Consider the following 16,613-nt stretch of genomic DNA (forward strand, 5'->3'; position numbering starts at 1 on the left):
AGGCTTAAGCAGGGTCTTCTTGCATCAGCCAGTTTCTCTGGCAAGATATTGCAAGGGTTGCTGTTTCTTGGTAAATAATGATTTTATTGCATCTCTTTAATGAACTGATAACGTGATACACAGTAAATTATCTGCATCTATAACGTTGCTGAGGATAAGCAGCGTGGTTTTAGTAATTTATACCACAGAGAGGCATGCATTATAAAAATAGGAAAATTATTTCCTTTGTTAAATTGTGCAGAAGTCTTTACCTGAGGAACCCCAGACAGATTAATCTCAGGAGAGCCACGCGCTTGTACTTAAGCTGTTGAACTGTTCGCTGTTTTTCCCTCAGAACAGTCGGGGGAAAAAAAAAAAACCCTTTCGCGAGCCAGAATTGACACGCTGGGTATTGTTCCTGCCCGTACAAGTTATTAAAATAATTACTAAGCGATTTGGAGGTAACCTGAAGCTTTCTTTAAAACTTAAAGCCAAATCTGAAGGAAGGAATTAGCGCAAATACTTTGGGCGGGCGAGAACTCAGGTGCGAGAGGCGAGCGGGGGCCGGGGCCGGGCGCAGCCCAGCGCCGCGCGGGGCCGGGGCCGGGGCCGGGGCCGGGGCCGGGGCCGGGGGGGGGTCGGCCCGGCCCGGGGGGCGCGGACGAGCCGCGGCGCCCCCCTGCCCCGGCTCCGAGGGGCCTCGGGCGCGGCGGCGGCTCGCTGGCGCCGGCCGGCCCCGGCCGCAGGGCTAGCGCGGCACCGCCGGGGGCCAAGGAGTTTGGCGGAGCCTGCTCTGCTCGCAGGGCAGCTGAGAGGAAAGTTATCGTGGGTTTTGTTTTTTCCCCCCTTCCTCCTCCCAAAGTCACCGCTGAGCTCCCAGAGAGATCGGAAGGTAAAAGCCCGCCGCTACCCTGGGAGGCTCCGCAGGCTCCTTCCTCTTGGGGCAGGTGGCCCCGTCAGCGCGGGGCCGCGCCGGCCGATTGCCGTCTCTCTAGAGGCAGTTGTGCTTTAGCATCCTGCCTCAACGTTTTCACGGGTAACAGTTCCCCGTCTCCGTGCTAGCTTGCATCACGAGTCCCCTCTGCTTTATACCGCAGAGGTGGAAGAACGCTACTTTTCATCGTCGCACCATGCTCGGTGCAAGTTTCTTAAAACGAGCGCTCTAGCGAGCCTGGAAACGTAGCATAATACGATTCATTTGCAGATCTCTGATAATAGAGGTGGTTTCTATTACTCTGTTACCACATCAAGGATTAATCCTGTTCCTTCAGGAAGGGCACGTTACCTTCCTCTTTAGGAAGCATTATCACAACGCTGGAAAAACAACAAATGCCGTCTGCGATTAGCTGCAACGGAGCGGTTCCCATTGATTTATACCGCTAAACACTGCGAGATTCGATCAAGCTGCACGTCCCTTTTTGCAAATTTTATTTTAACGAGAGCCTCGCAAAATACACGGAGCCACCCGACTTGGCTTCCGTTTTGTTTACAAGGAGAGAGAGATGTTTTACAAGTTAAAGGAATTCTTACCAATATTAGTTATTAACAGCCCCACGATGGCATTTGCATTTTTATAACCTTGTTACTTAAAAGTGAAACAGTAGAAGGAAAGACTTGGCGATAGTGTTCCCTGTGTGCTTTAATCCCAGCCTGAGCTTTTTATGCTTGAGAGCACCTTATGATGCTGTAACTAACCTCAAACCTGGAGCAGCAGGAGGGCAACAAACCCCCGAATACAGCAATGTCATGCTTTACAGGCGTACTCTCTGCAACAGCATGAATGAAGAAAAAAAGCGGTTGCCTAGGAAACACTCTAGTCTTGGTAATTATTACTGTAACTGTCTGCACACCCCACCTATAACAGAAATGAATAATAAATTATAATCACTGACTGGCAGCTTTCCGTTGTTGCTTTTGCTCAGCACTGCTACCTACTGGCATGCCAAATTAATTACACACGAACAGCAGGGCCGCGGCAAGTACGCGCACAGGCGCGCGCACAGGCGCAGGCCGCGTCTTTGTGCCGGCGGCGCAGGGGCGCAGGGCCTGCTCCTCACCCGCAGGGCGATGCAGGTAGAGCGCTGCTCCTTGGATAAACTGCAAAGTGCTTTGTGCTCATCCAAACACTGTAAGGAATCACGGGGGGGGGAAATCTTAAAAAAAAAAAACTTGTTTCAATTATGAGAGATTTCATGTCACTCTAAGTGAACAATAACAAAAGAATTTATTTTTGCTGCCTAATAACGTGTATTTTAAGGACTAAATGAAATGCTACTTAAGAGCAGCAAATCTGATATTGCAGTATTTTTAGCAGATATTTTTTATCTGGTACTTTTGATCAATTAAACTACATAATCAACAAAGATGTTCCATTTATCTTAGGTTGTCTAATTTGCAATACAGTGTTAAAGTACTTCTATTGGAAGACTAGTTTGTTTAGAAATTAGAACACTCAGAGTGATTTACTGGATTTGATTTAAAAGACACAGCGGGAGTTGGCAAAATTCACATATCATGGGGTTAATGTGGGTTAGAATGGAGCTATTTGTAATACAAAAATATTGCATACCAAATACACACATCTGATTTCTTTTAATCCCAGCTCATTTTTTGCAACATAAATCACTTTGTTAAAATGAACAGCTAAAACAGCTGCTTTAGACACTCTTGAAGCACACAAAAATCTGCTGCTTTAGATGCTCTAAGAGAGCAAGGAAAAGTGCTAAGTGCAACTAGTCTTACCGCAGAGATAGAGAAATGAACCCAGTTTACCTCTGAATTCCTGCTCCTGGTGGATCCTCCACCCGTCTGCTGCGGGTCTGCAGCTGGGAACCAAGAGCCAGCAGCCTTTTGGGATTTCTCCTGCTGCTTCCCTTGGCTTCGCCTCCATCCTCCCCAGCCCCGGAGAGGACGTGCCGCCCAGCGCACCCTGCCCCGTCTGAGGGAAGGGGCCCGACTCGCTGCGGCCGGTTAAAAACGATTAAGGAGTCGAACTTGCCCCACAATTAGGAACTAGGACAGAGCAGGTGATTTGCACCGTGTAATTTGCCCGCAGGGGCTCGGGCGCAGGTGAGCCGGGTCCCGGGCGGCACGGCCCGGCCGGCGAAGGCGAGGGCAGGCGGGAGCCGCGCCGGCCTGCAGCACGCGGCCGCGCCGGCCCCTTGGAAACTCGCTTCCCGTTAGCCACCGGCTAGTCAAGCCGTGGGAACGGCTCCAGCGCCGGGGCGAGCAGGGCTGAGCCCGGAGCGCCGCGGCAGGGCAGGAGCGCGAGCCGGGCGCCGGGGCGGGTTTGCAAAGCCGGCGAGGTGCGGACCGGGCTGCGTTCCCTCGGCTGATAGGACAAACTGAGCGTGTTTAGCCAACGGTCGAGAGGCCAGCGCTAAACAGCGTCACGCATCGCTCCACCGCAGCGGACGCGCCAGCTTGCTTCCTCCCCCCGCGGGGCAGCGACGGGCGAAGGCGGCGCGGCTGCAGCGGCTGCCCGACGTCCTAAGCCAGCACAGCCCCTTCTCCAGCCCTTCACTCATCTCCCACCTCAGAAAAAAACTGGGACTAAAGACGCCATCGTGTGCAGAGACGCCTTCCCCGTCCCCCAGCACGGCCCCGGCCGCCAGCGCCGTCCGGCAGCGTTTCAGCCTCCGGGGAAGCGGCTCTGGCCGAAGGGCCGCGGGGTCGGGAGAGCCGGGAGCGCAGGGACAACCGGAGCCGGGTGGCCCGGGGAGGGAGCGGACGGTGCTCGGAAAGGGACCGAGAAGGAGGGATGTAGCTGTGAGATGGGAGAGCCCTTGGGAGAGGAGGGATGAGGAAACTCTGCAGGCGCCGGAGCAAGGGGAGTCGGGAGGCGCGAGCAGGGCACCAGGGAGCTGGCAGAGCCGGCGCTGCCGGAGAGGCGCCCTCAGCCTCCCACGGCCACCGCGCCACCGCCGGGCTGGCCGTGGCTAGGCACCAAGGGCAGGCGCCCACGCCGGGGCTGCCCACCAGCACACCCGCTGGTCTCTGCTCCTGGCAGCCTGCGCCGGTGGACATCCTGCGGGCGAGTCTCGGACAGGCAAAAACGCAAGTTAACTCACTCGGCCTCCGCTTGAAGCGCCTCTTGGCGACCTCTTGACAAACGACAGCATCAGTGCAGGGGAGGAGGGGGGCCCACCAAGGCAACGGGGCTCCCTCCTTCGGTTCCAGTGGGGTCTTTTCGTCCCAGCGTGATCATTCGGGTTTGCTTAGGCTTCGGATTTGGCAAGGTCTCTGCCTCTGCTGGGGTGACTACAGAATCTCTAATCAGCATTTTCTGCTCTGTATCTTTCCATCCCTTATCTGTTTTCTCGAATTATTTTCCTAACAGGAGTCTATTCTTCCTTTCAACGACAGCGTTTCGGAGCCCCCTGCTACGGTTTACATGCCCTTATTTCATTCCTTATCTGAGCTCCAACGACCAACATCCCAGCGGGGAGATCTCACCTTCCTTCTCCCAACGCCGCTTCTGCTGCAGATGCCGACATGGGAGACGGGTCTGCTGCTGCCCACCAGGGTCTCCAGCTTCAGGGGCAGGAGAGCCACCGCAGAGCTCGGCGGGAGGCTGCCCAGGTGGTCTTGGTGGCTGCCGGCCTCGCCGAGCGAGCCCCCGTGCGGCCGCCCTCGCCTCAGCCGGCCTCTGAAGTCGCCGCTCCCTGGCTGACACAGAGTCCATAGCATGAGGAGCCCTCTTCCAGCAGCAGGAAAAAAAGCCATCAAGAAAACTTTAAAAATAGGTTAGACTATACCCTTATTATTAAAATGAGTAAAATCTCTAGCATGGCAGAAGAAGACACTCTTACTGATAATTCACTACCAAGAAACTTAAGCATTTCAAAACTTGGCAACTTTGCTTCATCCCAACGTTTAAGAAAGCACATCTGATGGTGAAGTCCAAGTAAAGAGACCAAAGATAAAGAAAGGATCATCCCACTCTGCAAACCGTCTGACGCTGTGAAATCAAATATACTGCAAAAAAGGCACAGACACATTCAGGATTCCTATTAGGGAAAACGCTCATGTGCTTAGTTTTAAGCCTGTGGTTAAATCTATTCTTCTTTCCGAAATCTTTGAGACGTAAGCACCAGCCAAAGTGCATTCCTGAGTAAGGATGCTTCTGTGAACCGAGGCCGTAACTCATTAGAACCCAAGGTGCATTTATCCTATTTTTTCTTGTGAGCAGGGTTGCGAAAAAAAGGGGAGAAAAAAGAAAACAAGTAAAGAATTAATTTTGATTTGAAACTGATCTATGGTGACAAGGGGCATTTGGTTTTGTTCAAGTAACTAGAAGTGGGAAGCATTACAGAAGATATCTAAATAAATCTTTTTAAAGGGGTTTCTCTCTCCCTCTCCTTTTCCCTCTAATTATCCATGTCTGGTAGTCTTGGATCTCAACCCCTTGTTATTTAAAATACATATTCATGGAACTATATTTTACAGTTGCACTGTTCTGGTTACAAAATAGCTTCTACTTTTCTAGGACATAATTTCATTTTGTTTAGCCAAGAATTCATTAAAGAAGCTATAAATAACCTCCTTTAAATATTTAGCCGTGAATAGAGGGTGGACTGGCATTGATGGCTTATTTTAGTACTAATGCAATATGCTTTAAAAAAAAATCTACATTTTAGCATGAATCAAGTTAATCATTAACACTTCCAATGTGATTCTCAGGATCTGCTTAAAACTCAGATAGCCCCCTCCCACATGGAAATCTTCAAGGAGCCAGGCATGCAGGAGAACTGCACAACTTTTCTTGGAGGAGTTCTTGCATCAAAACACAATTTGCTTCCACGTCCCGGGGAAAATGCAGCCCTGTGGCTTTCAGGGACCTGCTCCTCAAGCCATGGATCGCAGCTAATGAACCGTTCTTTCCCTTATCGTGCCTTTAGCCCTTTGTCACCAGAGCGCAAAGGGTCAGACACTGAGCTGGTCTTCGCTGTCACTTCTCTTCAGCTATTCCAGAAGACCCCTTTCTGTCCCCTACCAAGCCCTCCGCACAAGTTCACCACTTTCCGACACTGTAACTATGCCACCTTCCAAACGCACAGCAGAGGACATCACTGTTAGATGCTTATAGCTATGACTATACCAGGGGCATTCGTGTTTTAGCTGGAGAGCAGCTTTCCCTCATCACCCTAGCCACTCCGGTCACCTCAGCACCAGCGTGCACTATAGACCTTTTTAAATAAAGTCACCTTAGAAAACTAAGTAACAATGCCTCCACGCTCCTTTTAAATTAAGAGAGGGGAAAAAAAAAAACCGTGTTTGAAAACAAGGAGCTGGTAATTGAAAGCTCCTAGCCTGGCTTAACAGATGAAGTTCAAGTATGAGGTGTTCTGCTCCTGTGCTGTAATCTGAAAGCAAAAGATGACAAGGACAAGGCTTAGTCATTTGGGGAGATGAGGAAATGGCAGTACCTGACTTCCTGTTCAAACAGATGGTCACGTTACTGAAAAACAGATGCTGGTGGCTCTGAGGAACGGTGTGTTTACCAAGTCACAGAACCGGGGCCAGAAGCATGTCCTTTCTTACATCTTGCAAGTCTCTTTGTCTCACTTTTAAGACTGCGGTTTGACGACGTCAGCTTAAGAGTAAAATCAGTTTAAGGTATTCCACCTCCCAAATGCCCTCTGTCATATTTTCCCCTTGTCCTTCTCAACACATTATCCCTTTAACTGTGCTGCTACAAACATGCTGAGAAACAGATTAGGGAACCGGCTAGCTTTAAAACCATGCACAACTCTCAAAAAAAAAAAAAAAAAAAGTAACGGTTTATTTTTTTTAAGCAGCTCGGTCAGCTATTATCTTTCAAGGGGGTGACCCACCCAAAGTTGTGTCAGCACAACTCCGGATGGCAAGAGGACAGGAATGAGTTTCTGGGGCAGGAACTCCTAAAGCCAGAATGGCTCTCAATCAAGACAATGATACACAAAAATGTACCCCTAGTGTTGCAGTGCTGTTACATTTTGAAATAAAGTTGAAGCATTAAGACATGTTTCCTTAGTGCTGACTCCCTCTGGGCATTCCCAAGACAATTACAATGTTTTCTGAGTATACAAAAGAACTAGGAGATTTTGTAATCGTAGACTGAGTTTACGCTTCTCTCCTTAAGAGCGTTCAATTTCCACAGACGTTCACTTAACAGGAGGTTAGAACACAATGGGAGAAGAGAATGGACTGCTTTTATGTTCATGCGGTAGTAAGCACTTCAAGTTGGAAACGCAAGTTCAAAATAAAAACCTCTCCATGTTTTATTTTCAAATTATTAATAAAGCAACAAAAAACCCCACAAATTTCACAGCTTTTTTACTGAAAATTTAATTTTACAAAATACCCTTTTCCATCAAAGAAACTTCCCTGCAATGTACATGAACCCAGCATTTTATAGATCTGTACAGTGAGATACCAGAGAGGTTTGATAGAAGGAAAAAAACCAAACTTTCAGCAGACACCTAGTTGCAAAACCTACAACAATGTGAATACAAGTGTGTCTTAAAATACTAAAGCAAGTAACGTAGTATAATTGTTGAATCTATTTGAAATGTGAAAAGTTGCCTTAAAATGGTCCATATGGTATGTAGAACATCACAGCTGGTACAAAACTGCCTTTTTTTAGGTTTAAACACAAAACAATGTACATAAGGAACATTTTTTGAAAAATAATCCAAGTGCTGCTATCATAAGGCAAACATATACAAAGGTGCTGACAGCATACAAGGAAATTAACAAAGTAAGTTCAATACTGAAGTGTTCCAACACTGAAACACTGAACTTTTTTTTTTTTTTGAATATTGCCAATAGAGGTTTAGAAGATAAACAATGCCAAATTAACGTAGGACATCCTTTTAACTAGCTAGGTGTAACGCATACAGTTTTTACATAATCTCAACAGATGTGAAACTAGACATTAATAGTCAAACTTTTGTTGTCTAGGCAAGACCTAGTTGTTAGTCTGTTGCATTCTGGCAGCTTTGAATTTTGAAATCCTCTTTGGAGTTTCTTCTGATGCTTCGGACAAAACTTCCTCTGTTTTTTTCTCCAGAATGGTAGGCAGGATAGGGTGAGCAATGACTGGGTGTGGTATTAAGGAGGGAGACAAAGGCTCCTTTTCTATAACAGTTCCAGAAAATGCCTACAATAGAAGAGAATACTCAAAATGAGCTCGTAAAATGCAAATGTGAAGCTATGCCCATAAGGTCATTACCCTATATTAGCCTGATTAGGATTGTTATTTCTTTTAATCAAAAGTAAAGAAATATCTTTAAATCAATGATTGTTCCTTGCATAAGTAACCAAATTGTAATTAACCTCAAAATATAGCTTGTTCAAAGACGACTGAATGAAAGACAGTGTCTTAAAAGTACTACTTAATCTCATTCCAAACTGCATAAATGATCTCAAAATTTGCTTTCTCATTGACACACGTTCAAGAAATAAAACAGCTGATGTAATACACAGTTTCAATTTGGATAAAAAAAAATGGGAAAGATTTTGCAAAGCAGGGTATGTCTGCATTTCCATTATACGTCATATTTTATGACTTAGTATCTTCTAATTGCATCAAGCTGACACACTGCATACAAATTGGCAAGCATATATTTTGTTTGTTCCTTTTTCCTTACCAAATATGATCAAAAAATGGCCAAGGCCATTTATACTTAAGAGAACGGCAAACTGTTTCCAACTATTTCTCTCTATAAAAGGTCTAATAAAAACATTTAATGCTTAATAACAATAATTTATATGCAGACTATTATATGACTTAAGCTTTTTTTTATTTAACTAGGAAATGACCACAATTTTTGGAAAACATCTGAAAAGAAGCAACTCAAGAGCTACTTTTCATAAACATATTTAAGAACAAGTCCCCATACTATGTATTGAAAACAGAAAATTCAGAATGACTAAGGAAAGGGGAAGCAGTTTACATCAAGGTTGGATGATCATACTGGCCACAAAGGAATACGCACATCAGATTTATTCACTATGCTTAGTTTCATTTCTGCATAACTCAGTTACCGAGAAAAACAAAGTAAAACAAACCAACAATTCTTTTCTTGCAGGACCTGCAAAAAAGCAAGGTTCTTTTTGTTTTCTGCTCCAATAACTAAGCTAAGCCTAAATCTGTGCCTGTATACAATTGCATTGTCCAAACAACACTATTTCATTTTCAAAAATAGGTAAATAAAATACAACCTAAGAGGATCATAGTACAATCAGAAACAAAGGAAAAAAAGTTAGTGCATGGCAAATGGTAATGGAGAAATAATTTATTTCAAGCACCCAGGAACACAACTGAAAGCAAAACAGCAGCATTTAAAAAGGCATGTCTTTAACTGGAGTGTTTTGCTCCCTCTATGTCAGCTACTTAGAAAATACATTATGTAGAGAATAGCCATGACATATTCGGAAAATGGACTACTGGCTAACATCTAAAGTGTACTTAGATATTTTATAAAAATACAGAAAAGATAGTCCAGAAAAATTACAATCTTAAGTGCTAACTCTACAGAAGAATCTTCTAGCATGAACCTTTGCATCCTCCCTGTAAATTAGCACCTGTATGAAAAATAATGATAAACAATAGCTTTTATGATGAACTAATTTCTTGTCAAAAACAATTTTTCTAAACAAAGGTGTTTCCATTTAACATGCCTGTTGCACTGGAACTACTGAAAATTGAGTTTAACTGAACTTGGAAAAATTAGCGCAAGTTCTTAGCGAGTAAGACTGAGAAACAGTCAATGTCATGAACTTCAGAGCAGCAGCTCTTGCACTTATCCAGTCACTAAGCAACTGTACATTTTCCCTTACATTGTACAATCTCTTTCCTTTATGATTAAGCCATGAACTTTCCAGAAGCATGAAAGCAGATTTGTTTGGGATCATTAATGGCCCCAGTTTGCAAGAGTATAAGCAGAGGTGCAGTGCTTCCTACCACTGGGTAATCCCTCTCCCTTCGGCAAGTCCATATAACCACTTTGCTGATAGCTGTGGTCTTCAAAACTTAAAATAACATCTGGAAACTCTCTCTCTAGTACCTGTGCCCCAGAATAGTGACAAAAACGCAGGTTACGGAGAACCCACCAGTCCCATTCACCAATTAGCAGGTCTTTTTTTCTTTTTTTTAAATCCTGCTGTATACCCAGCAATGAAATTTCCAGGATGGCCCAGCACACAAGACACTGGTTTCCGTAACACCAGCAAATAATTACTTTGTCTGATCTTTACAGAAGAGTTTCAGGTCACCCGGAACCCACCTGACTCATTCCCTCCTCCTCTGCCCCTAGGATTTGTATGACAGAAACATGTCACTTGACAACGTCACTCTGAAATGAAATCAGGCAGCAGTTGGAAAATTATTTTAAAGAAATAAAACGGCGGTCAGATTTTTCCTTTTTATCCCTACCAACAATCAATAATTAATTAAAAACCGTACCTCAGATGTCCCTGATGAGGGAGGAAGCTTTTTTGGTAGTTGCTGCTGCCCCTCCTCCTCGTCCTCCTCCAGTATGCCTTCACTGTTGTCACTCTGAGTAGCTTCATCATAGCTAATACTCCTCTGAACTCCTCGTCTGTCATCAAACTCAGCAGCACTGTTCTCACTGGTATCGCTACAAACACTATTCTCTCTGCTTCGAGACTTCAAAATTGATTTACGAGGGACATATTCTCCATTCACAACATCAACAAAGACTCTATAAAGGAAAATGTTAGCTTTAATAAACCATTTCAGGATCAGATGACAAATTTCCAGTGATCTTCCTTTGTCTTTTATACAAATTAATTATGATTCGCTTTTCCAACTTTTTGGTTGTAGAATTCCAATACTGCACCTTTAGAGGCATTTTATTTACCAATGAACAAGATGCAATTCTGCAGAGCAAACACTGTTATGCCTTTAATTCAATCATTAAAGTTGGTATACTCTTTTAGGAGAAAATGTATAGCTCTTTGAAAAGTGTTACAGAAAACAAGAGCAGTGAGATTTACAAAGTTTTTAAAAAAAAGAGGTAAACTGATGATTTTCAGGGTTTTTTTTGTAAAGAGAAACAGAAGGTCACAATAACAGGTATCCTAGAATGAATCCTTGTCAAATGTAAAATATATTAAAAAAACAAACAAACAAACAAGGAAACGCTCACTTTCACACAGAAAGGACAAAGTTTTTCCCTGACAAGTGCCATTCTTCTCCTCTGAGTAACCACACTATCAGCTTTTAAGTTCAGATCAATGTGAAGAAACTTTTCAAGTGTTAATAGACTGTAAACTGATAAAACAGGGCTCTTCCTACAGTTTATACTCTTATTTCCATGACTTACAGAGTCAAGGGTGGGCAGAGAATAAAGAGTAGCATGAGAAGACAGTGGCACTTTTATTGAGAGCAGAAGCAAGCTCATAAAGGAGGAGCCCAACGACTGGATGAGTTCTGAAGGTGTTACTTGTTTCTTAACAATTTTATATTCCTCACACACTTAGAGGATCATTTGCATATCTTCTAGAAAAGATGGAGCTCCTCTGCGGAGCTCAGAGATAGCGCCTCAAAAGAATCCTTTACCTCATTTTTCACCCCAGCAACTGTAAGCATAGGATGAGTCTCAACTTTCCACATTTGGGACCACGTTTTTAAAGACATACGCATCAACATTCAAACACAGTATGATTTTCACAAGCACTAAATGGGCTAATATAACAGGTGTTTATCTTCATCTCTGCAAACCTACATACTTGTTTTAACTCTTTCTTAACCTTATTTTATTCTTTTATACAGTCCTCTCACTCCAAGGTTGGTTTTCTAGCTCTATGAGTGATGGCATTTTGCAAGGTGAGCATCTTGTTTTGCTGAGAAGAGAGACAGTGATGGACTGAAGTTAGAGAAAAAACAGCACTAGGAGAAAGCATACAAAAGAAATTACGCAAGCAAAAGATCTGAGTATATTCTGAAGGCACTGGATGGAAGAGACAAAAAAAAAAAAAAAACAGCCATTATTAACAGGGTGAAGAAAATGAGTAAGGAAGAATATCGTAAGTGATAGAACTGGACAGTTATGTTTTAAAATAAAGACAGAAGCAAACAACAAGTCATTAATCACCATGCAAAACTGCTGTATTTCTTTCTATGGCAGATGCTACGTCTTGGCAAATTGGGGGTAAATTTCAAAAGCTCTGAAAAAGTGGATTCACGATCAATTACTAGTTGAAGAAAACAAAATTCTAAGCTAAGAAGTGTTTCCTGGGTACGAAAGCATGGCAACCACGCAGAAGCCAACAATTTTCATTTTGAAGTGGTAAGTTAGATTCCAGCTGTTTCTTTCAGGAAACAGCGGGCGCATTTTCATACTACGGGTCAGCACATACGAAGAGAGAAAGTCGGCTGTGAGGAAAGCTCACGCGTCAATGTTATATATTACACACCGGTAAATGTCTGCTGGGGTTTTGATGTTAGGCAGTTCTGGCGTTGCATGGCCATTGCCATTGCTGTTCTTCCTTTTACGCTTGGCCTCTTCTTTCTTTTCACTGAATTTCAAAGTAGTATTTTTTCCCGTGTTTATTCTTACCTGAAAATGGAACACAAGTGATGGTCTAGACCATGAAATCAACAATCACCAGGCTGCAGCATCAAGTGAGTTCTGACATTCTCCTATCCAAGCAGTTAGGGACTACAAGGCGTACACAAACACATGCATAAACAGTAGCGTTCATGGTGTAAACTGTTTATTCTTAACCACTTGCATTAGGCTGGGGGATTTGTTTGCATTAATGTGCATGGACTTTGCATGTAATATGTGACAATTATCCTTATTCACCAGCAGCCGAGCTGTTCAATAGTGAGTTTAATGTTAAGTAAAGTGTCGTTTAAAAACCTCCTAGGCAGGGATGCTGCCTTTTAGAACCAGGGTTCCTGAAGCCAGGACAACAACGTATACATTTGTAAATCACTTTTTTATATCATATTTGTAAAAGTAGGATTGAAATGGTGGGTTTCAAGCAGCTGAAGAAAGATCAAAATAAACTTTAGCTACAGTTAGAATTCTGTAGTATCTACATGATGAAAAATTTTCTATTTTAAATAAACTATATGGTACATATGTTCTACATAAATTCTTGAAAGAAACATAATAATGTACAAACCCTTTTAGGTTCAACAGTATGAGAGAAAAATATAGTTGGAATAGAGCTGTCTCCAACATCTACGTCATCTTCATCATCATCACTGTGATAATGAGTAGAGCCATTAACTTGGCCACCAAACAAGTCTGAATTTGTTACTTCTTTCTGGAAGTTGCCCTGAGTAATACAGTCTTCTGCTCTGTATGCACTATTCAAATCTGTCCTCTTATCTTCTTTTTCTTCTTCAGAGGAGGTCGCATCTTCTCCATTTGTCTCGACTGTATCCGACAGCCTATAAAATTAAAAATATCTAAGTGAACTAGGCAGTGCAATACATACCCTTCAGAGATGAAGGCATACAGAATAATCAGCAAGCCCATGTGTTAATTTTCTTTACACAGATACTACATTTTTAGCCCGATTGGGAAGCCTTTTTCGTACTTAATAAGAATTTCTATATCCTTTCCATGGCAATCGAAAATACCAAAAAAGTGACATTCTGGCTAATGACATCTGTTCTGATCCTAAAGAAATACATATCTAAAGATGTCATTAACCATTAAATGAGTAACGCCTACATTGTGAATGATGGATTTACCTAGCCTGCAAAAAAATGGAGTTTACTTCCCCCTTTTCTATCATCTCAAAGGAAAAAAAAAATACTACAATGCTGGATATTCACACTGTTAAGATCATAAGAATATGAAAGATTGCACTAAAGGCATTCCTTATCCAAACTGAACTCCTTGGACTGGAAACACCTTTGGAGCCCAATATGGATGAATGAAGGAGAAGCTGGAATCAATTATGGCACCTGAATTTTGGGTTTGACCACTGACCATTTGCTGGAGGTAGGATCATAGAGGCTCTGATGCCCTGTGCTCCACACCTATTTTTTCCTCATACTTCCTGCTCCCTGCAACAAGTTTAGAGAGGAGACAAGCATTAAGGCCACTGACTCCATTAGCAGGACGTTCTCTTACCCTGGAGGACTCTTTCCTGGTCACACAGAGGCAGGTTTTCACTCCTTTGTGCTATCCAGCGTGAGCTTTGTTCATATTCCAACCTTTTTCTACCTATTATCATTTTAACTGCATCTACCTAGTCACATATTTGCACTTTTAATCAGATCTTCTGCATACAAACAGAAACACCCATCTACTGCTTTTTGAGCTCCAAACTTAAATGTGCTACAGCACTATACCTGTCAAGTTCGCCAAGCATCTCTTCCTGTCTCTCAAGCTCTTCTAAGCGTGCCCACAGTTCCTCCTCCGACTGAAAACGGCCAACTGACTTTGTATCACTTCCATTTTCTTGAAAATCAACTTCAAAAGTGTTTGATATTTTTGGCTTTGAATGAGGTTTGTGAGCAGTTCTGTATTTTCCTGTATAGCAAAAAATGAGATGCAATTACTAATATAAGTCACAAAAAACAACAGAAAAAAACTGAACCCAAAGAAATTAAGGAATATGGGCATAATATTTCCCATTTAAAATTACTGTTTAACTGTTTAAGTGAAACTGTCAATGAGCCAGAGCACTAGCACAGGATAATAGTCTCCGGATGTTACAGAAACACCAAGGAAAAGCAGAGATGTTTATTTACAAAGCAGGAGACACTGATCCTGTGACGTTTTTATTACATTTTTTTAAACCTCTTACACCAAACAGTAGACGACTTTGACTTGATCTGATAGATACCAGCATGTGAATGTGACATTTGCTCACTGTCCCATTAATAGCACATTTTATTAAGTGGGGAAACAAACCTAGTTTGTACAATAGCTCATTTTGGACAAAAAGTTATCTATATTCAAGAAGCAGGGTCTTTCTTTTTTATGAATATATAATGTAGAGTCATTAAAAATTATCTGTAATTTCGAAAATCTGACCAAAATCAAATCATTACAAATCATTAATTTCAGTGAAAAAAAAGTTTTAAACAGCACTAAAAAACTATCTTTCAAAAACAGTAACTACAAAACCCTTTAAAGCTTCAGAGGTGACTTGAGATACACGCTGGTGAGTAAATGGTAGTCACAGACAAGTTTTTACTGGCATTTAAAAGCTTTGATACCTATTAAAACGATAAATCCACTCATCGTTGAGACTGGCGAGTACTTTTTACTGCTGGAGTACTGTCTAGCACATAGAGAGCAAACATCATGCAAACAATACTAATGCTTTAGTTTTGTGCATGTGAAAGACAGTACGGCTTCTTTAATCCATCTTTTCGCCTGAGATTGCCAGCTCCCTGGGGCACAGACTGTTTCCTGCTTGGTGCCTCCAAGCCGGTTTCCTGGGGAAGTTACTCCTCATATCTGCCCATCAAAATCCTCACATGGATTCCTCTTTGCAGGATCGAAGACCCTGCTACTTCCATCACTATCACAAATAGACCTGACCTTTTGCTTGTATAATGGGACTCCAGTATCTCTGTGGGTCTTATGAAATACTGCTTTCCACATCTAATCAACAGTAATACAAGGTCTTTGTCATCAGGCATCTTTAAAGCTTTAAGATCTCCTTTTATTAACGAATTAGGTGGCCATTTTTTACATTGTAAGAACTCCTGGTTTAAACATATCCCTATTCAAATGTCTCAGTTTATAACTTTAATCCTGAGATAAATACAGATTCAATAGCAACAATGAAAAATCAAACAAGTGACTATGAGTAATGTTGGAGTGTGGATCATACTCTTCCAGAGGACAGCATTTTTCATTGTGTCACTAAGAAAAGGCTGAAATATACGTTATTAAGACTTAAATATAAATTGAGGCAAGCCAAGCAATCGAAGTAGCTTGCTGAGATTTGATTTGGTTTGATTATAAAGTTAATAAATATAATTTGGAAGGACTATTTATCTATATTTCAATTTGATTTTCAGATTGTGCACTCCTGATTTCTTTCTGTTACCCTTCAGTATTAACAGGTGACTTGACTGCCAAGGTGACCACATGGCATCCTGAATGGTTGCACTTCAACATGCCAGTGGTTCTCTCTTCTAATTCCGACAGAAATCATGTCAGTTAGGAAACCAGGTCAAATCCCAAAGACAGCAGAGGATAACCACGTATCGCTGCCAGCATAAAAATTGTGCTGCAATGCTCATACACCAGTAGTACAAAGCACTACCAATAACTTCATACACTAACCGAAAAAGTGAAACAATACAGAGAACTGAAGAGTCAGAAATATACCTATGAGACACTCACAATACTGCTTTTTGTCTTTCTCAGAGATATAGCCCTTCTCTCTATCACTACAAATGATAGTTGATGAAGCCAAGATTGCCTCAACATAATTGCTAAGTCATTCTGTTAGCTATTTCTCTCTCAATCTCAGTCAGCATCAGTGCTGATAAAAGAAAAAAAAAAAAAGTTCATAATTTCCACTTACGGATTTTCAGCAAAAATTAAGATGATTTCAAAGAATAATAATTATGAAAGTTTAAGGTACAATAAAAAGCTACACAAAGGTTGACCTGGCAATCTACAGCATGCTGCTAT

The 16,613-nt window shown here is 42.4% G+C and overlaps 1 protein-coding gene across 2 annotated transcripts in view; it reads right to left on the minus strand.

The window, feature by feature from the left end:
* Window positions 1-7,216: 7,216 nt before the first annotated feature.
* Window positions 7,217-16,613, minus strand: part of URI1 (URI1 prefoldin like chaperone) — a 46,031-nt gene continuing 36,634 nt past the window's right edge. For both annotated transcript variants that reach the window (XM_068955611.1, XM_068955610.1), the window contains exons 7-11: window positions 14,306-14,486; window positions 13,123-13,393; window positions 12,406-12,548; window positions 10,430-10,688; window positions 7,217-8,122 (exon numbers count right to left, since the gene is read on the minus strand). In XM_068955611.1, coding sequence (XP_068811712.1) covers window positions 7,931-8,122; window positions 10,430-10,688; window positions 12,406-12,548; window positions 13,123-13,393; window positions 14,306-14,486 — 1,046 coding nt within the window. In that variant the 3' untranslated portion in view covers window positions 7,217-7,930. The remainder of the gene's footprint in view (window positions 8,123-10,429; window positions 10,689-12,405; window positions 12,549-13,122; window positions 13,394-14,305; window positions 14,487-16,613) is intronic.

This window comes from Struthio camelus, chromosome 10, assembly GCF_040807025.1.
Source record: "Struthio camelus isolate bStrCam1 chromosome 10, bStrCam1.hap1, whole genome shotgun sequence".
NCBI classification, from domain to species: Eukaryota; Metazoa; Chordata; class Aves; order Struthioniformes; family Struthionidae; genus Struthio; species Struthio camelus.